General features: G+C 41.1%; 1 protein-coding gene across 4 annotated transcripts in view; it reads left to right on the forward strand.

The window, feature by feature from the left end:
• Nucleotides 1-14,586, forward strand: part of LOC102051403 (contactin-6) — a 149,185-nt gene extending 134,599 nt beyond the window's left edge. For 2 of the 4 annotated variants that reach the window (XM_055710056.1, XM_055710055.1), the window contains exons 17-23: nt 1,756-1,826; nt 4,535-4,769; nt 5,325-5,440; nt 7,075-7,261; nt 10,762-10,874; nt 12,622-12,790; nt 13,487-14,585. In XM_055710056.1, the coding sequence (XP_055566031.1) occupies nt 1,756-1,826; nt 4,535-4,769; nt 5,325-5,440; nt 7,075-7,261; nt 10,762-10,874; nt 12,622-12,790; nt 13,487-13,590 (995 nt within the window). In that variant the 3' untranslated portion in view covers nt 13,591-14,585. Of the gene's footprint in view, nt 1-1,755; nt 1,827-4,534; nt 4,770-5,301; nt 5,441-7,074; nt 7,262-10,761; nt 10,875-12,621; nt 12,791-13,486 lie in introns of those variants that run through there. The other 2 variants (XM_055710057.1, XR_008732212.1) reach the window with 2 other exon arrangements.
• Nucleotides 14,587-23,295: the final 8,709 nt, after the last annotated feature.

A 23,295-nucleotide genomic window follows, 5' to 3' on the forward strand; every position in this document is an offset into this window, starting at 1 on the left:
ACAGTGTGAACAGCAAAAGCTGGCCACAAAAGGGTGAATTTGAACTTCGCTGTTATAATAGCTATATTGCCAGCTGTAATCTGAGCATTAGTACATTTGTGGATGCAAATGAGCCACTGTTCATGAAGTGGAGCTGAGAATTAATTGAGCCTCTGTTGGTGCACTCAGCTGTAAATTTTCATCTGTTTCTCAACTATGACCCAGTTGAGGCTCTGCTGAGCAGTAGTACAATGTTTTTTTCCCCATGCAAATGTATTAAGTACTGAACACTTTTAACACATGAACTAATTGAGCATCAGCTGGTTCATAAAACACTGAAACCCTAGGCTTGAAAGTCTGTTTTGTCATTTTTTCCTTTATTGCAATTCTTTTCAGTCTTCGATTATTTGCCGCTGATGTGCACAAAGACATTGATTGTGAGTGACAAAATTGAGTATCTATGCTAAACTCTCTGAAAGGGCCCAGTCCGTTTGCACTTGCACTCACTTTTATGACTGCAAAACAAAATCATCGTGAAATGTCTACATTTCTGGAGAGGATGAAATCAGATAAAGATTTATGTGTGAGATGGAGTCTAGAAGTCATAGTGGATTGACATAAATTTCTGTGAACTTGAAGGACTATTGCCTTTATTGCCACTCCTGCAGCTGGGCCAGCGCTGGGTGGAAGAATGGGGAAGGACAGGCACACATGGCAAAAGTTGCCAAAATCTCTGAAAAAGCTTCTGAGATGTAATTGGCTCACCTGTTTCTGATCCTGTCTTCAGCCCTATCTTGACACATCCAGTTTTCAGACAGGGAGAGCTGAATGAATGGAACAACAAAAACAATCTTGAAATTTCCAAAAACAGTACCAAGGGTCTGGAGATGACAAACAGTACAAATGCCCTTTAATAGGGGGTTCCTGTATCAGTAGGTTTCAGGGCTGTCATCTTCTTAATACTCTTCCAGCAGCTGGAAAGGAAGGCGATCCCATCCTTGCAAGTAGATCTGTAGTGAACTCTACAGTAAGAACAAGGTTGGTCTGTCTAAATTCCATCCATTAGATCACAATCCAGTTCCTCAAAACTGTCAATATTTGAAGGTTAATGGGGTGGGCATGTTTATTGAAATGCAAGAAATGCTATTTCCTTTGCCTCTGCAACAAGAGTGTTTGAGTGATGAGAAGCCCCTTTAGCCTGGAACACTAGCCCGCAGCTTGACCTTGACCCTGTACCTATGGTGCCGTACCCCTGGGGCACTGCTGGGGAAATCAAACTGTAATCAATGCACTTTTGGACACTTGCAGACTTGGAAGAAGGAGAAAAGCAAATTACAAGTTTTGAATTTCCTAAGAAAAGCATACAGCCAATTAAAAAAATTAATATATTGCTCCAACAACATGTTTACCGAACAAATGCATAATTAGTAAATCAGTAGTGTTGCAGCTACAGTCTGAATGGAACATCATTTTGCCAATTAGTTGATGAGGCATAATAATGTCAGATACTTGATGCTACTAGCTTCTTTAATTAATTTTTTGAACCAGGGTACTCATGTATCAAATACATCTGTGGCTTCAGCCTTATAAACTTGAAAATGTGTAAATGTAATTTCAGTTCATTTAAAATGTACAGTTACATGATATAGTCCCTGTTCTGCGTGTTGAAAGGCAGAGTAGCTGCATACGTGCTAGGAAAAGCTCTGACCGGCCAGTTGACAAGACCCCGGCAGTAGCGGTGGGTAGTTGCAAGCACCAACGTCTTTTCTTCTCCAGTTCCTGTCGTGACACCAACGAACATCAGTGGAGGAGGAGGAAGCCGTTCCGAGCTGGTCATCACGTGGGAGGTAATTGTTAGCTCAATTAACCTAAGCTGTCTGATGGGGGAGAGTCCATGGGTGAAATCACAGCCCTGCTGAAATCCAAAGGCTTTTGGTCGCTGGCTTTGGCTGAGCCTGGATTTCATCCTGCATCTGGAGACAAAAAAGCCTGTAAGAGATACAGCAAGTTTTCTATGTTATAGTGAACAATTTATAAAAATAAACAGTTTAAGAGGCATGTTATAAAGATGTTTAGAAGTCTGTATAACCCTCTTATCTCCATTGTACAGGAGGTGCTTAACACACTAATCTGCTTGGCCATTTTCTGCATTAACATTTTTCATACTTTTGTTTACATGTTTTTCATTCTGGAACACTGTGCTGACAAGACATATCCTATTATGCGTTAAAGGAGATGAGCCCTTTAATTCTTCAGCACTCCAGCGAGAGGAAAGAATATAAGTTTTCAGAAGAGCTAATACCATAGTACGCGTTGCAACGGGTGAGCACAGGGCGTTTCAGAGTAGAAAGTAAGCGTTGTGGGAAGAAGCCCTCCTCCAGCCACCCAGCAGCATCCCCACGGGCATCGTGATGAAGACACGCATCCTCTTGCAAAGCCCGTGCAGCGGTGGGGCAGGCACTCGGTCAGGACTCTAGCCTCTATGGGAGAGCTCCCCAGAACAGCTCCCAGCCTCTGGTTTTTTTATTGCCACTGAAACATAGATGCGAAGTTGATGTGATTCACCGAATTAAATCTCTCCCCTGGCTTTGTGGGTATCTAACTGAAGTAGGAGCTACTCCATGCCATCAGCAGCACGCAGCCTGGAGGGCAGGGGCCAGGTGGCCTTGCCATGTATCTGACTGTCAGGTGTGACTTCTCAGAGGCTGCACAAGATGCCCTCTGTTTCGTCCCTAACTTGAAACAGGGCCTCTATAAACATTGTGCTCCCTTTGTACATGATGGAAAATTTCTCTTAATGAAAGAAAAAAAAAAAAAAGGCTTCTAGTTTAGCTTAAGCAAGAAAAGCAGTCTTCTCTCTTCCTTGACTTCATTCTTTTTCCAAAGAAATAACCAAGCTCATTTATACAGTTTGAAGGAAAGGAAAAAGAATGAAATTAAACTAAAAATTATGTTCTTCATCAGCTGAGCGAGCTACCTTTGTTCTGTATGCTAAAAAACTGCCATTTAACCAGCCTTTCGGGGGAGGAAGGGAAGTGATAGGAAAATAATTAGGTAAAAAAACCCCACCTCACTACATAAATAATACTGCCAATGCTTTCCCCTCTTCATGCTGCAAACTGAGTGAAATTTCACTTTTACTGAACTAAATTTTCTTCAATGTGCATCTTTTGCTCTTTTGTTTTGTTTCCTCCTCTACTGACCTACTCTTTGGGAGCAGAAGAACATGAAAATTGAAAGCAACCTGAGAGATCTCAATCAAATTATCCTGTTGGACTCCATAGCGTGTCCTGAAAAATAGGAAAAGTACTAATTATGCCAAGCTAACAACAGTGAACATTACTCTCCAGCTTTCTGTGATGTACTCACTAAACATCTTGATTACATCTGAGGTCACAGAAGCCTCAAAAACAAATTAAATGCTCTAGAAAGTAGCTTGGACCCTTATAAATCCCCGGTGCACCATCATCCCTCACACTTAACTCTCTCAGGACTAGCAAAGAGATAGAAGAGGGCATATAGGGGAATGTTTGCAAAACACATCAAGAAAGACACATTTGTTATATATGCCAGGCTAGGCTTATTATTAGAATTAGAAGGAATTCATGAAGAAAATAATAAGTGCCGTGAAGTCTTCTGATGTAATTCCTGTATTTTTTTCCCTCCCTTCTTCTCACACCAGTGCTCCCAGGAGTTCCTCTGCAGGAGAGGAGATTGGAGCCAGGAGTGATCCCAGGGACCGCAGTTCTGACCCTGTGTTCTCTCTCTTTTTGCACCATTTTCCATGTCTGCTTTTCTGCACACCTTAATTTTGACGCAGGCGTCTAAAATAAATGAAGTTTTTCTGAGAAACTCTTCTTTCCTCCATGTGCTACTTGTTTCATAAATGTTATCTTGCTTTGAGAAGCCAATGTAGAAGTATTTTTATCCCATGAAAACAAAAAAGTTCCTGCTGGAAACAGTGTTGATGTAATTGCCTGTTCAGTATGAGTCAGTAATACATGTCTTGACATGAGATTTTATTAATAGAAACATTTTGCCATGTTGACTTGCAATAACATTTCTGTTCTAAACAAACTTAAATAAGAATATGTTAATGCACTTGAGACTTTTACTTGTGCTTAAAATTATATGTAAGTATTGCACTTATATGCAGGCAGTTGTACAGCTGATGCACATGTCTGTGTTCCTGACTTTTTTTCCTTTTAAAAAGTCATTTATTTAAGATTAGCATTCCTATACCCCTTGGGGAAAAAACAAATCAGCTACAACTTGTAGTGAGTGAAATGCTCTTAATTTTTAAAACTTCATGCCTGAAAGAGAATAACTTCAATGGTGCTGATCAGATCTTTTGTTTCTAAATTGATTGCCTCAATAGATTTATTATTTTGATTTTTATTTCAATATTACATTGACTGATGGAGCAAACATTATTATCTTCTCTAAGGCACAGTCAACTAAATCAATACCACTAAAATATACTCAGAGAATGAAGATTCAATTAAAACAGTGTATACTTGCAAATGCTTATTGACTGACTGCCTTGTCACTACAGCCAGTTCCAGAAGAACTACAAAATGGGGAAGGTTTTGGCTACATCATTATGTTTCGTCCTCTTGGCTCGACAACCTGGACAAAAGCAGTGGTGGCTTCAGTGGAAGCAAGCAAATATGTTTACAGGAATGAAAGCATTACACCTCTCTCTCCTTTTGAAGTGAAAGTCGGTGTCTACAACAACGAAGGAGAAGGGACCCTGAGCTCCATATCCGTTGTCTACTCAGGAGAAGATGGTAATGCATGTTACTCTTACCAGTAATGGTTGTGTAGCATCAGTAGGTCCCAAATATGATCAGACAGGTCTCCATGGGGGTATTAAGGAGCCTGCTGACAGCTGGTCATTGAAGATTGACAGAAGGCACAAGACAGAAGATGGGAAATTGAAGTAAAAGAAAGCAAGGGGCAGGTTTTCAGAACTGCTTTAAGTAGACAGCATGTTTCAACTTATTTGTCCCCAAGCAGCTCTCAGTGAGAGGGCTGGGAAAATCAGGAGACATTCAAAAGTATAGTGCTCAGAGGGTCTAGCTCTTGGGACCACTCAGTGCAGTTGATCTCTGAAAATCTGTCCCAGATGATGGGCAGTGACCAATTTTGAAAACGTGTTTTGCTGATGCTCCACAATAAATGGGTAGTAAAGGCAGCGGTTCACACCACCAGGTTTCCTGAGCCTCTGCCTGCTGCTTCTCCCAGAATATCTTCCTCTTTTCTTGAATCTCCCTCAGTTCCTGACATAACACCCTTCTGCTAACACAAATGTTCCACCAGCTGTGTTTTCTCCCATCACCCAGAGCCGCGGAGAGCACCAGCAGGGGCTTCGGCACTGAGCGTTTCGGCGGCGGAGGTGGAGGTCTCCTGGCAGCCCATCACGTGGAACAGGCACACAGGCAGGGTGCTGGGATACGAGGTGAGACGGCTGCTGCTGGTGTCTGACGCCTTACACATGTCCTTTTCCTGGCCATGTTTGTGTTCTGGTTTTCCCCCCCTTGCTTCCAAGTCAACAGGCAATGGAACTCTTCACCTGACTCTCCTTAGCAACATTTCACCTGAGATAATCACAAGCTTTTACAGACCGGGGCTGTAGCTCTGTCCCAGACTTCTTGTAATCTGAATTAAAACCTCAAGATTAATCATTTGCAATGGCTACTATAAAACAACTCCTGCTTGATTCCACAAAACAGAGCTGATCCTCCCTCCTCTTACACAGCTCTAATGCTGCCTGAGCACGATGGGGTACTTGCTAGTGCGGGGACATGACCCATAGCATTGACTACACAAGAAACCAGGGTAAACGCACTTTTGTGCTATCTAAAATTTGTGTTGCGGTGTATTTGAAAGGCTTTTGGCTTCCTACCCCTCTTAGAATCATAGAATCATTTAGGTTGGAAAAGTGTTTCACATAATCGAGTCCAACCACTAACCCAGCGCTGCCAAGGCCACCGCTAACCCATGTCCCCAACTGTCACATCTACACATACTTTAAACGCCCCTGGGGATGGTGACCCCACCACCTTCCTGGGCAGCCTGTTCTAGTGCTTCGCCACTAGGTGAAGAAATTTTTCCTAATATCCAATCTGAACCTCCCCTGGTGCTGCTTGAGGCTCCTTGTAGTGAGCACCTGTTCAGCTACTAATAACTGACAGGTTTTTGCCCTGTGCACTGGAGTGCATTGCTGGTGTCCCGGCACAATTCCAGGGCCAGATCCAGGGCCGGGCATTTCTGGGTCCAAGCAGGGGGAGCAGCGAGGATGATGGATGGTGCCAGACCCCGGGGGCACTCCGCCAGCTGTGCTGCTGCCAAGCTCCAGCACCTGACGGGAGCAGAAAACCAGTGTCAGCTACATCTGACATCTGCAGGACAGACTAGGGTTGCCTCCAGCAGAGTGGGGGCCGAACAGATTTTTGTAACAAAATTGGGTACTTCAAAGTAACCTCAGATATTCTTGCTAGGCATTTTACTAGTGAAACAACTGTCTGGTGGGGTTTTTTTAATGTAGATAAGATAAACCAAGACTAAAGCAAGTCAGAAATACTTCAAATCCTGTCCTGTCATTACAAATCTATAAATGAAGGTAATATGGAGTCACGTACGTACACAAACCTTCCTAAAGCAATTACTCACTGGAAAAAGCCCCCAGATCTAAATAGCTGTTACTGAATCAAAAGTAGAGGCAGGATACAAAATAATTAAAAAAACTCTTAGATGACTGAGGTAAATGGTTTTTTGTAACTTTTAAAGTTTTCTTCATATGAGTTCAAACCATAAAACCAAACAAACTTTTAAAATTTCTCACTTTATCAAAGGTTTCCTTTTGGACATCTATAAAGTTAAAGATTTAATTTACTTCCTTACTTAGTATTCAGTCGCTGAAATTTTATTTCTTCTCTATAAATATTCATGCTTTGTTTTATTTCCTGCTAGTTTTGAATACAAAAAGTCTTGTATTCCTTGAAATCTTCATTGTCGGCATGTCTGCTTCCCCGCCAAATCTGTAATTGATGGAAAACAATAAATTGCCTGTTCTTCGTTCTCACTTTTCAGGTTTTATATTGGACTGATGATCCCAAGGAAAGCACGGCTGGTAAAGTCAGAGTCAATGGGAATGTAACAGCCAAAAATATCACAGGACTAAAAGCTAACACAGTGTATTTTGCAACAGTTCGAGCTTATAACACTGCAGGGACAGGGCCCTCCAGCACCCCAGTAAATGTCACCACTAAAAAATCACGTGAGTATTCAATTTTGTACAACAAATGTTGCAAACTCCCAAGTGTGATAGTGACATTTCAGCTTACCGTGACCCATCTCAGCTAAATGTTGCAGTATCAAAGAAAACAGGATCCCAAATTTCTTTGTAAATTATGCAACAAACTCTGTGACCAAGCAACTTCTCTATCTCCTCCCTGACAATATTTCTGTGGTCACCAGCAAGTTTACTCAGACCCCTCTGGTATTTAAGACATTAATACAATATTTAGCTTTGGGTCTGTCTTCATGGAAGCCAAAATTCCTATCAACTTAAATCGGGTTATTTCATTTACCCTGTTCTATTGATATGCTAAAGTAATTTTGCACACCTACAAAATTAGATAACACCAGTGTTCGTGTTCCTGCACTGTAGGAACCGTGAGGAAGGATTGCCTTTCTCATTGCAACAGCATGCCACTTACTTTCAGGAGTCTTCGAAGGAGACTTCAAAAGAGATGCAGAGTCAATAGAGGAAAAATGTTCTGCTGGTCAAACAATAGATTTTGATGTGGTGATATGGGTTTGGTTTTTTCCAGAAAACTGTTGAATGCTCTAAATACAGTGCTTTTATGAGACCTCTAAGCTGTGCACTAGAGAGGTTAATATATGGGATACATTCATATAAATACTATTTAGACATAATTTTTTTTTGAGTTTTCTGCCATTGTAGAAGTAAAATCATATGCTGTTCTATTTGTGAGAAGTAACTTCATGAAACCAGTGCTTTCATGGGGCCATCCTGCAAGGTAGCAAAGCAGCACTGAGCACCATCCTGCAGGGTTGAACCCATTAAGTAAATGTTCACTAAAAGCAAAATAGTCACAGAGCAGGAAATCTTGGATCTACTATGTACCAGAGTGCCCAAAATTCATTACTGTTTAAGCATTCAATATTTTTAATACATTCCCTTGGACTGTGTTTTCCAGTAAACAGTTGATCAGCCCTTTTGCACAAGGGAAATTTTTTTCCTGTTTTTCACCAGTTTTCCTCTTGTCTGTGTGCTGCCTCATGCTATTCTCAAAGTACAAGACAGGAACCAACTTGTAAAATGAGTTAAAGATAAAACTTAGAATTTAATGTAAATAACATAAACCAAAATAAAGGCAAATAAGGTATTTCTTAAGGACTCAAACATGACCTTTCTCACAGGCAATTTCTTACTGGAACATAGACTCATCTCTGGAAATGATTCTCTGTATTTGTACCTGCATTTGTATGAAAGACAAGTTAAAGACATGGCAGTCAAAGTGCCAAGACATATAAGGAATAAATTTGCTTTTGTTTTACATTGACTTCATCTTCTGTCAAATTCAGGATTGTACTAATGGTTCATTTAAAAATTAAAGTCAAAATAACCCCTTTAATATTTAAAAACATGTATTAAATTTTTAAGCTCTAGTCTCTGAAAGATGGAAGCACTTTCAATATGGGTAGAGGTAATAGGTCAAGAGAATATAAACAATCTGCATCTGCAGCAGGAGTGTTAGCTTCAAGGTAATGTCTCTGTCTTCCCACTCATCGTCCAGGATTCCTACGATGTTCTCTGTGTGCCTTTATTGTAGAGAGTAAGCAAAACTAAAATGGTCCTTCTGCCAAGTAGGTGCAATTCTGATTGAAACATACTTGCCTAAGATCAATTTAAGGTCTAAGTTGATATCCTGGTTTAAGCTTAAAGTACTAAGGAAAGTGGAAATTATGTCCTTCCTCCATGAACATACTGGTCCATTAGGAGCTGTTGTGATGCTCAGCTCTTCTGCTTCTTTACTTATATGTCAGGCATTTCAGAAATTTCTTTGCATTTTCTTTACAAACGTATACATCAGCAGAGACAGATCTTAGAAATGCTTTGCAAGGATAAAGCTCAACTCAGTACAGCAACAATGCCAAGTGTTACCTAAAACGTGAAAGTAACATCATTAATTTAATGAACTTAAACATATACTTGGACCATACTGTTCTTGACAATGTTGGTTACAAGAAATTAGTTGAGGAAATGATCTGCTAATCTTAGATCTGAAGAACTGTTTGCAGTATTTTTGCTTGTGGACATTACTATGGATTTCGGGGAGTGCTATGTTACCCCCTATTCTGGTCACTGGGTGTATAGCAAAAACAGACTTGTTTTGAAAATCATCCTCTGGTGGTTTTTCAGCCCACAGACTATGAATTAAGATGGGTTTAAGTGCAGTGCTAAAAAGCTTCGATGAAGACAGTATTCACCCATTTCTGAGTGCTTCCAAGGCTTTTCAGAGTACACAGTCAATGTAGTATTTGGCATCCTTTGCCTCTTGTGAGTTTTTTGTTACCAAATTCCTTATATAAAATATTTGCTGAAAGCAGCAAAGAGATTTCAAACAACATTTAAGTAAATTTGCAGGTTTATGTATGTGAATGTATATAAATGCCTTAAAAAAAAATACCGTTTTCCAGCACTGACAGTGTGGCTTATGGAAGGACATCTGCTTATATTCACCTGGGTGGTCCACTAGCACCTTCTTTCCCTACCAGTGGGATGGATTAGGCTTCTCCACAATCATGGAGCAGATAGATGTGAAACAACAGGCACCATCAATTTATTCTGTGTCCACGGGAAATGAAAGCAATTGTGGAGTATTACCAAATCAACAGTATCTTCCAAGTTACACACATTAATTATCAATATATAGGAAATCTAGGGAGAAAACAAGGACATCAAAGGTTAAGAATTTAAAAGTCAGGTTGGAATACTCACAATATGTTCCTCCAAATCTCTCCTCCTTTTTCTTAATTCTGTTCAAGTCCTTATTTCTTCTAACACCCCCAGTGCCGCCCTCCCCGGCAGGGCCTAGGAGGATGCACCATGGTCAGGAGATAATGTGGTGTTCCAAATCTGAGATACAGTTCAAAGGCACAGTTTCAACTTCACATGTTCACACAGGATTCGATTTCAGTCACTTGTAGGCAAATTTTCAAAGTCCTCTCACTTAGGCGTTAAAAAGCCTTTGAAAAGCTACTCTCAGCCTATTGTGCTGAGAATTTATAAAATCCTACAATGTTTCACGATGGATCACATGGAGACTTTAATGTGTAGTTCTTTGTAACCTGTCCTCATGGCTGATGAAAATCTTGTCTTTTGTATTTTGCTCCTAGTTTTAGCTTTTTCTGAAATCCATACAGCAAAACATTCTCTAGTACATTAAAATAGAGATAGGAACAACATAGTACTTAAACAAAATCTATGAAATACAACTTGAACTGTCAGATACTGTCAGGCTTTTCCTAATTTCAAAAATTAACTCTCACAGTAAGTGGTTTTGTACTGTGAATAGATCTTTAGTCTAACTGATATGAGAGCAACGATGGACTGAAAAAATGTTTTTTCTCTTAGATTTGAATCACCCATGCATTTGCTACTTCCCTGTCAGCAGCTCATTCAATTACACTATGCAAATTAATATTCAGTTGTGTCTTGTGATTACCATCATCTTTGGTTTTTTAAAGCACCGAGTCAACCCCCAGCAAACATCGCTTGGAAGCTGACAAATTCCAAAATCTGCTTGAACTGGGAACATGTTAAAACAATGGAGAATGAATCAGAGGTGCTAGGCTACAAAGTAAGTAATTTCTTTCTCTCATTAATAAGACATGTTGTTTATAATAGAGGTACAAACAGTGACATTGAAAGGTGACTGTTTGGTACCTGGAAAACAGTAACTTCTGTGGAGTTATTGGGGACGGTTGGCTGACATCTGTACAAATGGAAGAAGAGCTGTGTTCGTTCAGAGTAGGACCTCTGAACAGGGACAGAGATTTTCCATCCCCAGTGCTGGATCTGTCTTGTTCCCTTTTCCTTGTAATCTTACTCATCTGAGATTCTTGCACTCGCATCTTTTTGAGGAAGGAGTTTCATATATAAGTAGAGAACAGTCTCTTAAGCATTGAAGGTAGGCATAAACACATTTAAAAGTTGTAATTCTCTGGCGGTTCTTAAATGTACCTCTGAAAAGAGCTAGGAAGATATGTAAAGATCAATGTGAATGAAATCAAAAGCACTCCCATAAATTTATTTTTAAAGGAAATAAAAATTTATTTTAAAGTTTGTTTTTGATGGCTCTGACCCCAAAAGACTTATGGAAAGACTTTTTTAGTCCTGAAGAACTACAAAAATGGAGGTGGAGAGTGCTTACATGAGGAAAGGGTCTCGGTATCAAGGACCTCATGCTCCTAGCCATTTTAGTGTCTGCACAGAATTATTTATGTCTAGGGAGGAAAAGGGGACACACATACACACACACACCCCTTGTAATATTTCTTGAGATCATATTGTTTTACACCCTAGTGAGTGATTTACACCCCAGTGAGTGTGTTTGAGTAGCTCCACACACTGGGGAAAAATGCTAAAACTGGACTATTAAGCTTTCTTCCTTTGTGTCTAACCCGCCTGCTCCTAGGCTACACTTACTACATTTTGATGTGCAAAGAGTGCTTGAAGTACTTGCTGCAATATTTATTGAATGATTCCTGTTTAGCCTTCTGCTTTGCTCCTCAGTTGTCCTTCTTATCATAAATGTCAAAAGATTGTCAAGAGGAAGGAGTCAAACACTGATGTTGATGTGCTACTAAGGAAGAAAGGCTTCTTAGAGGAAAAAAAGCTGTTGGCAGTCTGTAGAATCCCTGTCTAGCCTCCCCAAGCTGCGCTGCACCTTGGCCCAGTGATTCATTAGCAAAAGACTTAAGTGCCAGCAGGTGCTGGATCTGTCATGTTTAGTTGTAGGAATGTACTTCCTCAGTGGAAACCCAGATGCTACTACCCAAATTTCTGTCCTTTCTTGACATCTTTAAAGACACACTGCTATGCAGTGTCCCAGGTTTTCATTAGCAGGCAGTAGTTTTGCTCAGAACCCAATGTGAATATTTCTATTTGAGTTTAAATGCTCACCACAACCAGGCAAAATTTAAAAAAAGCCCAAACTAAAACCTCAGTTCCTGCAGTGTCAGATGAATTCTGAATATAAAAGGTGTTACAGATTGAAGTCTCTTTTAAAGGTGTGTCTACCTTCCATATTCACAGAAGAGCATAAACATATTGGATAAGGTTTTCATAACCCTGCTTTCAAGATGAGCCTCAGCTTGTCACACAGAGGCTCTCCTGAAAGCTGGAGTGAATGCCCACTGGGGTCTCCATTACAAAATCTGCAGAATGTATTTCAGTGTTTTGAATTAAGTTTAATACGCTGCAGGATGCTGATAGTGCTCTCAGAAGTTTGGGACATGACAGAAGAAACTCTCAGCCAAAAAAAAATATTCCATTAAAACTAAAAAAATTAAATTACTCTTGTTTTCTCATCCCTTTTTACTTAGATTTTGTATAGGCAAAACAGACATAGCAAAACACATATACTGGAGACAAACAACACTTCAGCTGAACTTCTGGTACCATTTGAAGAAGATTATCTCATAGAAATAAGAACAGTCAGTGACGGTGGGGATGGCAGCAGCAGTGAGGAAATTAGGATTCCAAAAATATCAAGTACGTGAGATGTTATTTTTTTCTCTGAATGTTACTGTGTAATAAGAAATCTGTGTGTCTCAAGAAGTACAATAGATTAACTGACTTTCCATTACAGTAGGTGGCCTCCCTCCCATTGCTTTGTAAGGCTGGGTACATGTAGATTAGTCTCTGGTAATCTCAGATTCATTAGCAGAGAAAGTATTTTGTGCAGCACTTGGATGTGACCTTATTTTTAGTGTAGGTCTCCCTCTGCCCTGGCCTGTAATGCCTGGGGAAGGACAGAGAAAGAAGCTTTCTCAGTGGAGTCAAAGCTGCAGCTCTCGCATGTAACATGGCTCTTCATCTGCTGAGATGATGCTGCCGAGAGGGAGAACCTCAGCCCTGCACTGTGGCTGCGGTGGGGTCGCCCAGGGTCCAGCCTCTGCTCTCATAAGTGACTTACTGTTTCTGCAAAATGGAGCACAGTTTTGCAAGGAATGAGCCAAAACCCTCCTAAAAGCGGATATGTGCAGGGAGGGTGGGAAGCTGATTCGAAACCGTACTCCATGGAATGGCTGCTACATTTTTAAAATAAATAAACAGAAATAATATTTGTGGATAACGTTTAACTTTGAAAACAAAACATAGACTACTGTTATGTTAGAATGCATAGAAAAATTTTTTTTCTACACAAATTTACTTTTGTCAGAAAATTTTGTGCTTATATTTTTACAGGTTTAAGCTCTGGAGCAATAAAATTGTCCCCAAGGGTAAACCATATACTGACATCTGGGATCCTGCTATTGAGTTCTGTTCTTACATACTCTTTTCCTCGGTGATTAAAGCAGTGCTCAGCCATGGACTTTTAAAAATAAACCACGTGTAGATTTTATCTTCATCATGAACAACATTCCTGATAAAGAAAAACAGTGGGGATGGGGGAGATAGAAGTGATCTATTATTAATAAAACGTTAGGTATCAATATTACGTTAATTTTTAAAAATAGCCATTGAAATTAATGGATAAATATATATGCATTAATTAAAGGGAGTGATGAAAAACATAACTTGAGTTTGTAAGGAGAGTGGTCTCAAATTCTTTACAAGCCGTAGTTCTTACTGAAACTCCAGTGTAATGGTATGTCAAGCATGAAAGACCTGTGCCGAGCTGATACGACTGAGAGAAGAGATTTGCAATTGCTTGTGATGTGGATACCGTTTATCTCACGTTCTTCAATGTAACCTGTAAGAAAGCCCCACTTTCAATTAAATAAAAGCTATTTGTTTACTTTTTGCACTTGTTTGTATTGCAGGGGGTGTCGTACAATGCATTATATGAAGTATGCTGTACTGTTTTCTTCAGAAAATGGAAACTTAAATAAAAGGAATCATATGTAACAACCCAAAGCCCATTGAATTCAATAGAAGGACTTTCAATGGCATCAGCAAGCCTTGAACCAGAACTGAACAAGACAATACCTTTTATGAGGTACCTTACATATTCTCAAATACATTTTAAAGGACTTTTTCATGCAAAGACTATTCTCATCAACAAAACTAGCAGAGATGCTGAATACCTTTTTCGAGGAGATTGAAATATATCAGTCTTCAAGTGGGTTCCGTTGCTCTCTCACCTGATACGGTTATTCTGTGTTATAGCTTGGAAGTGTAGATTCATCTTTTGGCTGGGTAAGAGGGTAAATGAGAAGAACATTGATTTTCATCATCTTGAAATATAAATAAAAGCATCTAATTAAGCCCTTCAACCTATTGAGTTATTAGAATGACAATCACAGGAGTGAGCACAGCTTTCAAGTCAGCTCAAAATGTGAAGTCACGCTCATGTCAGCTTTAACAACATCCAATAAAAGGTAATTTTTTGTCTCATCTAATTACTGGGGCACATTTTCTTCCTTCCCACTTTACTCTGAAGTATATTTTCTTTTCACTGCTGTCAAATACATGTTATGTCATCTTTGTAACCATTTACAACTGCAAGTAAATCAAATGTTCCATAGTATTTTTTAAAAGGAAAAGGTTCAGATGGGGGTGATGGTGTCTAAGCACACAGATGAGCAAAAGGATAGAGGTTCATCTGTGCACGGTAATCCTGCAAACAGCATAATAAACATGTTTCTTATCCGTGGGTATGGGAGGCCGAATTGGCAGCAAGAGTCTAAAATGTGAAATCTTATAGGAAGCTACCAAAACTTTGGTAACTGAGACTCAAAGCCAAGTGCTGGGCTCCCAGGGAGAACTCCACACACACTGACATTAAGTGAAATCATAAATGATAAAAAAAATTGCAAAAGCACGTGTTACCAAATGATGTCCAGTTTTGATCTAAGGACTCCAGAGGATGAAAAGGATATTGAGGCCTGAGGACAAGGCATTTCACTTGGATTCATGCTCACCATTAAACATTTCCCCCCTGTGTTGACACCGTCAAGGCCAAAAGAGCGTGTTTCATGTTCTCGTGGCTGTGCAGCTGTGGTCTCACCAAAGACAGGACTGTAGAAACCTGGGGATTTTTCTTTACTGTGGATAAGCAAATGCCACTTACACCTGGTGATGTTCAATAATCCCCATGCTGAATTCAACAAGCTCTTTGGCAGAGCTGACCACTGTCTGGTGGAGATTTGACAGATCCCAGCAGGTCTCCAGCCGGAGCTGCCCTCTGCCCTGGCAGCTCACTCCCAGACCTTCTTGTGTCCATTATGCAGTGGGTACCTTTGGGGGTTTTTCCCAAGTTAAACCGAATATAAAATTCTTGTATTTCATAACGTAAATGCAATCCTTCTGCTAAGTTTAAACAAAGCATTTATTTTCATTCAAGCAAAGAGAGATTTTCTGCAGAGCAGTTCTATACAACTGAATAGAAGGCCTGATAGATGCTTAATTACAGGGAGGCTCTAGAAATATAATGCCACTTTTAGAAGCCTGTCCTCTGGGATTTCTACAAAGATACTAATCGCAAGAGTTATTAGGAAGAGGTTTAACATAGCTTTCAAAAGAAGAGAACAGTTTAGGAAGAGGTGGATATGGTATTAAAAATCTTGATAATACCCTAATGAAGTAAAAACATTTTTCTTTGCGGTGAAACTAAAAAATGAATAATTCCTTCAGGTTTGTTTTCATTTCTGTATGCGTTGCTGATGTTCTTTGCAAGGAACTTTTTGTCACTGCAGAACGTACTTTTCAAAATCAGGCTTCTTATGCCTCTGGTGTTTAACCTCATAATTTCTGCTTTAGCCCCGTCTTGTCACTCCCATGGGAACAGCCCTTTTGTAAAGTAAGGGACGACCTGGGAAGACCACTAGCGTGAGTAAAGCTATTCCCGTGCCAAATCCCCTTAGGGCTGGAGCACAAGTGGATTGCCAAGTGACTAGTCTGCCTTGGGAGCAGAAATTCCAAGCAGTCTTAAGGAGAATACCTTTAAATATAGAAATGATAGCACACACACACACACACACACACCCTGCTTCTGCAGGTTCATTTTCTTCTCCTCAGCTCCCCCAGTTCTTTTTTGGTGTTTCACTTGGACGAACTGATGTCTGAGCTGCTGAAAGCGATGGAAGTCCAGCTGTCCTTTTTACGTGAAAATGTTATTAAAGCACCCAATGCTGAAATAGAAAGAGTTCAGACGACTGACAGCTTTCATTAAAAGAAAAAAAAAAAAAAGGGTCAAAAATAGTTTTGTCATTCAGTTGCAGGAAAAAATTTGAAAATAGGAAGAGTATAAATCCCCTAAAACCAGAAGTTGAAATTAAAACAATGGAAAAAGTAAAACAAAAAACCTCTGCAATACTCATGGTTTTTAGCAACTGGGAAGCTGAATCAAAAACCCACTTAAAGGTGCCCAGTGCAGGGAACCTTGAGCCCAATCTTACCAGATTTAGAAGCACCAGATCAAATCAAGCCCTGCCTAAGTCTTCAAATAGCTGGAAGAGTAATACCTATTTTATTTTGATAACCTAAGCAAAGTACCAAAAAATGAAAAAGAGTCACAGTCCGATTTTCATTTTAAATTTAACACATCTGCGAAATATTTCTCCATGAAAAAAGCAATTTTGAGTCTATCCAAATGTTTCGGTTCACTCTAAACACAATGTTTCTATGTGATGTAAGAGCATTTAAACTTTTTTTAATGCTTTCTCCCTTCTTTATAGAGCAATTTTTGAATACGAATGCCAAGAAACTAAATAAAATAGCCCATGTGTGCTATTGTACCAGCCCCTAAATCAACATTATCCTGAAGTGCAGAAACACCCTGTGTTTTCTGCAGGTCGTTGGAATGCAGCCCTGGTGACGACTTGACACAGAACTCTAAATCACACTTACGTATAATGTGTTGTAAAAGCGGGAAAAGATTTTATTAATATCTGACTGTAGTGCAGTTGCAAAGAATTTCCCCCAATGATTTTCAGAGCCTGTGCAGAACAGAGAATTTGCTTAGAGAGTATTTGGGTTGCGCTGGGCTGCCTTGACCTGGTGTCTGAGGATCCTGCCTCCCTCCCTACACCCCTCCGCAGATTTTTGCCTTTTCAAGGAGCAGATGTCCAGCTGCTCTTTGCCTTTCCCTGGGAAAAACTAGGGTAGGACTTGTCCTCTTCTGAATAAACCAATGCCTTCAAACTGCTCTGGCACTGCTGTCTCCAAGGCACCGTTCCCCCCAGTTTCCCTTGGAGTGCCAGGGACCTGCTGCATCTCGGTGCTCCTGAATATTAGGGTTAAAATGCCTGTGCAGGAGCAGTCACAATGTGGCTTTTGGATGAACACGAGTATGATAAAACCATCGCTACAAGGATCTTGAGCTGTTGAAAGCACAGGTGGTGTGGGAATGCACATCACGTCGCAGCCTGGGCATCCTTCAGCCCACGAGTGGTCCAGCCGACCTCAGCCATCAAGGTGAGATGCTGTGAACGTGCTGCCTTCTGCTGCTGGGTGTGAATCGATGAAGGGCTGCCACTTGCTGCAGGAATGGTATGGACTGGAAGTGTAACAGAACGGCAACTGATGCATTCAGAAAAATCTGTCTATCTAAAAGTCTAAATAAGGTTGCAAAGACTTTGTATATAATGCCCCGGTCATCTTCAGAGTGTATGTAAGGATTCGGCATTTCTGTTGCTGGCCATTATCTAATCCAAAAGTGAAGGAGGTGGCAGTGGTAAAAATCAGTGCTATTAAAATAGCTGGTATAAAATCTTTTTTTGGAGAAGCTTACCATGCAGAAAAGGTCAGCTGGATATTTTGACAGCATGGTATAATACAGGCCTTCAAATGGCTTCAATCATTCAGGCTTTCTTTAATACAAACTTCTTCTTTTTATCAGTTCCTAGCACTTAATACTTGAAAATATGTCTGATGTAGCAATTAAAATGTTGTATTAATAATACTGTTATGTATATTTTTTTTATTTAACCTATTCTATAGATGCCAATATATTTCAGTACTGAAAAATGGCTACAAATACTTCCCATCCTTAGAGGATGAATTGGAACAATTCTGAAACACAAAAGGACACCAAAACACCTCCTTACAATACGCAGCTTTTTCACAACATACATTCAAGCCTCTAGAATTTTTGCACTGGACTAAATACACCTTTCTACAGCCGCTGTGGGAGATGGGCCAGGTTAATTAAGGCCCTGGCTTGGACACTGCTGTGCGTGGCTTTGCTTTCTGCTCTGCCAGAAGTAGCTGGTGTGACCCTAATGTGCTCAGCGTAGCTCTATTAATTATGATGCTAAAGCTTGAAACCTCCGTTCAGCCCGTACCCGCCACCTGTGCACATCCCTTCTGCATTCCTACTAACTCCATGTACAACTTCATGGCTATCATCACCTCCCAACGAGTTCTTTTTCCGCACTGCATCCAGATCCACGGTGAAAAGCCCAACGCAAGTTTTCCCTGTTTGCCTCCTTCTACCTGTGTGCCGACCACGCATGGGGCAGTGCGGCTGGAGGAGAGGGACAGCCTGCTGCAGCCCCGCGGCGGCCACCAGCCCGCTCTCCTGAGGCATAACCCGCTTCTTCCCGTACAAGCAACGTGCCTGCAGGCTCTGCCAGAGGTCCTGCATTTATGGCAATACGTAAAATCAAAAATGAGATGCTGAGGCTCAGGGTTTCGTTAAAAATGGAGATGCCTAGAGGAGCAAAACCTCCTACAGCTGTTGGGGCTGTAAAATAAACCAGCTGGCAGCTCAGCCTTCCCTTCTCCATGCACCCATTCCTATTCAGCCTGACCTTTCCTCCTGAGGAATCGCACCGTGGCAGAGATCCCCCTGTTGCTGGCAGAGCTGAGTTAAGGGGTATTTTCTGGGAGTCTCATTAAAGTAGGCTCTGTGTGTCTGTGAGCACTGCCAGCATGATTTGGTTACATTATTCCACAGCCCTGCTATCCCAGAGATTTTAAAGAGAAACAGCAGAAATCTTTCATGTGTCCCACTGCCCTTAGTAGATTTAAAGCCTATGCAGTTTGAGTGGGTTTAGAATTTATTTGAAAGCCGCCTTACACCAGTACAATTTATCCACAGAGATCAGCAGTTTACATCGTATTGATTAATGTGGTTATTGATTTATTCTGCGATTGTACTGGCTGGGTATACACAGTACTGGAAAGTGCTGTTTTCCAGGAGTGATTGACTTCTTTCTTTATTGACCAAAATGAGCTGATAAAAATCATCCACAGACTGAGCCAGAAGTACTTTTTTGTGTTCCTGCTTCTAGCAGAGCAAAGTAGGAGATGAACGCTAATGCAGAGCAAAGCAAAGAAGTTACAGCGCTTAACCCCGGTGCTATTACCCTGGCTGGGATAAATCCAGCCCACAACCTCAGTGAGGCAATGGGCTGGAAGGCTGGGATGGTGAACAGACAGGCAGGCATTTGAATTTTGAAGAGGAGGAGGAGTAAACGGCTGTTCATTCTGCTGACATTGACTGGTGAGTGCATTTTTTCAGAGCTTGGTGCTGTTTCTAATGCTGGTACCAGCACTGGCTGTGCTGGTGGGCTATGGGAAGCTGGTGGGTGATCAGGCACCCAGCAAGAGGCTGGGAGTTCAGATGAGCTCCCAATGAGGAGGAGCTTGAGCTGTCCCAAGGGCCCCCATGAAGGATAAAATCTTGCTTTTTCCTGCAGTATTGGGACCTGCAGCAAAGTTAGTGCTGCCCCTGGCACCGCTGCTCGCCTGCTCTGCCATGCAACCATTGCTCTACACATGTATCTTACATCATACGCATATCCATATATATGCATATCCATACACAAAGCAGGTATAACTACTGTTTATCATGACTGTTCTCAAGTTTTCCCAAATTGAGGAAAGGATCCCATGCCCCTGAAATACTTGACTGGTTACACTGCATCGGCTTTTAGCTTTTTTAGCTTTTTTTTAGCTGCTGGCCAAGAAAAGTCCACCTTCGAATGAGTCCATGGGTTATGACACCGGATCCACCCACCACCCATGCAAAGTATCGTGGCTTCCTGCAACTTCTTCATTTAATTAGGAGCTTGGAAAATTGAATTAACTTCAAAGGTAGATATTCTCATGGGTAAATTCTCTCTGTTTTGAGGCTCTCTGTCAACCCAGGCTTCAAACCTATCCTGCAGAATTTCTAACAAATTTAAAAACAAAGCAAGCAAAACCATACATCAAATACTGAAACTCCCCCCAGCCCTGCGCCCCGCATCCCCCCCTTCCGTCCCAAGGATTTCAGGCTTCTTTTATGATAACAAATTTAAAATGGAATTAACACTCTTGGAGAATCTTGCACAGCTCACAGGAGCCATAACGGGGTGGGGGGGGGAGGGCGGGGGGGGGGGGGGGGGAGGGGGAATGCCCAGAAAAGGCCAGGTAAAGAAATACGGAAAGAAAATAAGAAAAGAAAAAGAGAAACTTTGCTCCCAACCACTCAGCGATGGGCAGCATGAATTTTGTCAGCCCCTCTCCGTCCACGCCATCCACCAAGGAGTGCCGAAGCCAGTTTCTCTTTGATTTTAAATGAGCCCTTAAAGCCAAAAGGTGCTTCAGCTCCGACACAGCTCAGTTCTGGCAAATGTACAGAACCATCGGTGGGGCAGGTCAGTTGCTATGGCCCTTGGAAAGCAGAGAGTCAGGTGAGCAGCTGCAGAGAAGTTCTGCTCTAGCTGGCAGGTTTCCTGCTTGTTTTAAAGAACAAGAATGAAATAAAATGGGAAAGCAGCGATCAGCTTGGAGCCCCCAAAATTTGGCAGTTCAACCGTTATCTGGTTTTATGAGCTTGTCTGAAGAAATGCCATCTGACTGCACAGGATTTCATCACAAGGCTCTTGCTTATTCCAGGTCAGGCGAGGGGCAGGGGGACGTCGGGGCTCTTGTCCCGTTAGCGGGGACGTTCCTTGCTGCCGCCTCCCTGGCTCACAGAGGCCACGTCCCTGCACGCTGCTAGAACCGTAGCTAAAACACAATATATGCTTTACTTTCCCACATGATGACAATTGGCAGTAGTTGTGCTAAAGGTGGCTGGAAAATGTTGTGTGAAGCAGTCTCCCATCAGAAAACACTGGTTCTTCAGAGCAAAACGTGAAGAGGAACACGCTGGATTTTTTGATGTTTTCAGGAGATGTATCTTCCAGTGACACAGAACTAAACCAAGTATTTTTTTCAATGTCTCCAATTCTCTGACTTTTTTTTTTCTTATGATACATGCACTGTTTTGCTTCATATAAACGTTTTACTTAGCAGTTTTGTTAGGTTTATAACGAGTGCTGTATCTTGTTTCCTACAGCCCCTCCTGCTCCAGCTGGCACAGGTGTCCCCCAGCACAGATACGCATGCTTTTATGATACATTAGAAAATAATTACATTTCTCCAACATTACTGGAAGTAAAGAGGACTTTCTAATATTTTCAAAAGCAGTAGTTCAGAATAAATTTTTGAACCATTCCAGTTCCCCTTCCCATTTGCAGTGGTAAGTAATTTCAGAATTGTCTAGAGGGTGAAACGTTTTTACTCTTATTTAATGAAATCTGTTCTGCATGCAGTTGACAAGTCAGTATTACTGTATTTATTTTTATATATGTCTATTAATTTATAGATTTGTATATATCCATTTTCTAGTGAAAGATGTAAAGTAACATTATTACAGACCGATAAATATCTTCTATAGAGAACATCTATGAACTCCCACACTGTTCCAGTTCAGAGACACTCTCTGACAGAGGCATTCTCCCAGGCTACTGAGTTTCACAAAGCTTTTGAAAATTTCTCTTGAAGTCTGAATCTTAACACGATCCTTTGCTCCTGTTCAATAAACACGCACCTCTCTCCCCAAGCCCAAGTACCACAGCGGTCTGTTAGAAGAGAGATGCTCTGTTCTGTGCCTGTTATATTGGTTGGCAAAAGATGAAGTTTATTCCAGTAGGCAATGGATTTAATGTGGAGAAGAGTTTGGTCTCATTGATTTAGATGAGGTTTCACTCTTCACCTCAGAATGATTTTCCATCTCCATCGAATGTGCAGGCAGCCCAGGGATAGCTGCGGGCTGGGCTGCCCCGGCGGTACCCGGTGGCCGGTGCAGCATCTGGGGCGCAGGCATCTCCTGCAGCTGCCTGCAGCCACCCTGGCACCCACAGAGTGGAGTGTACTTAGGAAAAATGAAATTAAAAAGAAAAGTTAGTAACTAAGTGAGCTTTTATGTGTGTGTATATAGAAATACACACACATACATATAAGGAGCAGAACATAGAGAGCTGTGTAATGAAAAGAGTAATACATTTTTATTTTCCCTCTCTCCCTGGGAAGGAAAATCATGAGTGATTCTGCAATAGTAGGCGGTGTATAGCAGCAGGCATTGGCATCTAGGGCCTATAAAAATTTGTCTAACTTATCCATGGCACTACATTCATAAGTATGAGCTCCCAATCATTTCTCTGCATTAGGGGATGTGTTTTCCTTCCCCGTTACCCCCCCAGTCGCTAGAAGATTTCTTCTATAAATACATTCTGCTATAAATACATCGCTGGCTCTCTGGCTTATTAGTTGTTTGTGGGAAATAAAATGATAACACGCCTCGCACTTTAAAACTTTGTTTATAAAATGTCTTCATGAAACCACTAAAAGGCACACATGAAATAAAATCATGGCTGTTGCTTACCATCATGCTAGCCCTACAAATTGATTCTTTTTTTTTAAATTAAAGACAACAACTGTAGTATGGTCACTCTGTGGTAGTTCACAAGTTCAACAAGTGAAATCAGCCTGCCAGCACTTACTGATTCATAAGCACTCCATGCTGTGTTGGTACACACTTTGGCATTTAATAAAATTAAATAGCCCAGGCCAAATTATGCCATCGGTTTTTAATCAGCACAATACCCTGTGTTTAATAAAGCTTTCATCATCATCCAATGCGGCCAGGATGCTGCCTGTGCATCCACAGGCTTCTCCCAGCCAAGCAGGCACTGGCAGGAAGGCATCTGCCCTCTGAGGATGGGATGGGAAAGATCAGTTTTGGAAACATTGCATATTGCTTTATCAGAAGTGCTTGATTTTTATGACATCTCTTT

The sequence above is a fragment of the Falco cherrug genome, chromosome 4 (genome assembly GCF_023634085.1).
Source record: "Falco cherrug isolate bFalChe1 chromosome 4, bFalChe1.pri, whole genome shotgun sequence".
Classification (NCBI taxonomy): domain Eukaryota; kingdom Metazoa; phylum Chordata; class Aves; order Falconiformes; family Falconidae; genus Falco; species Falco cherrug.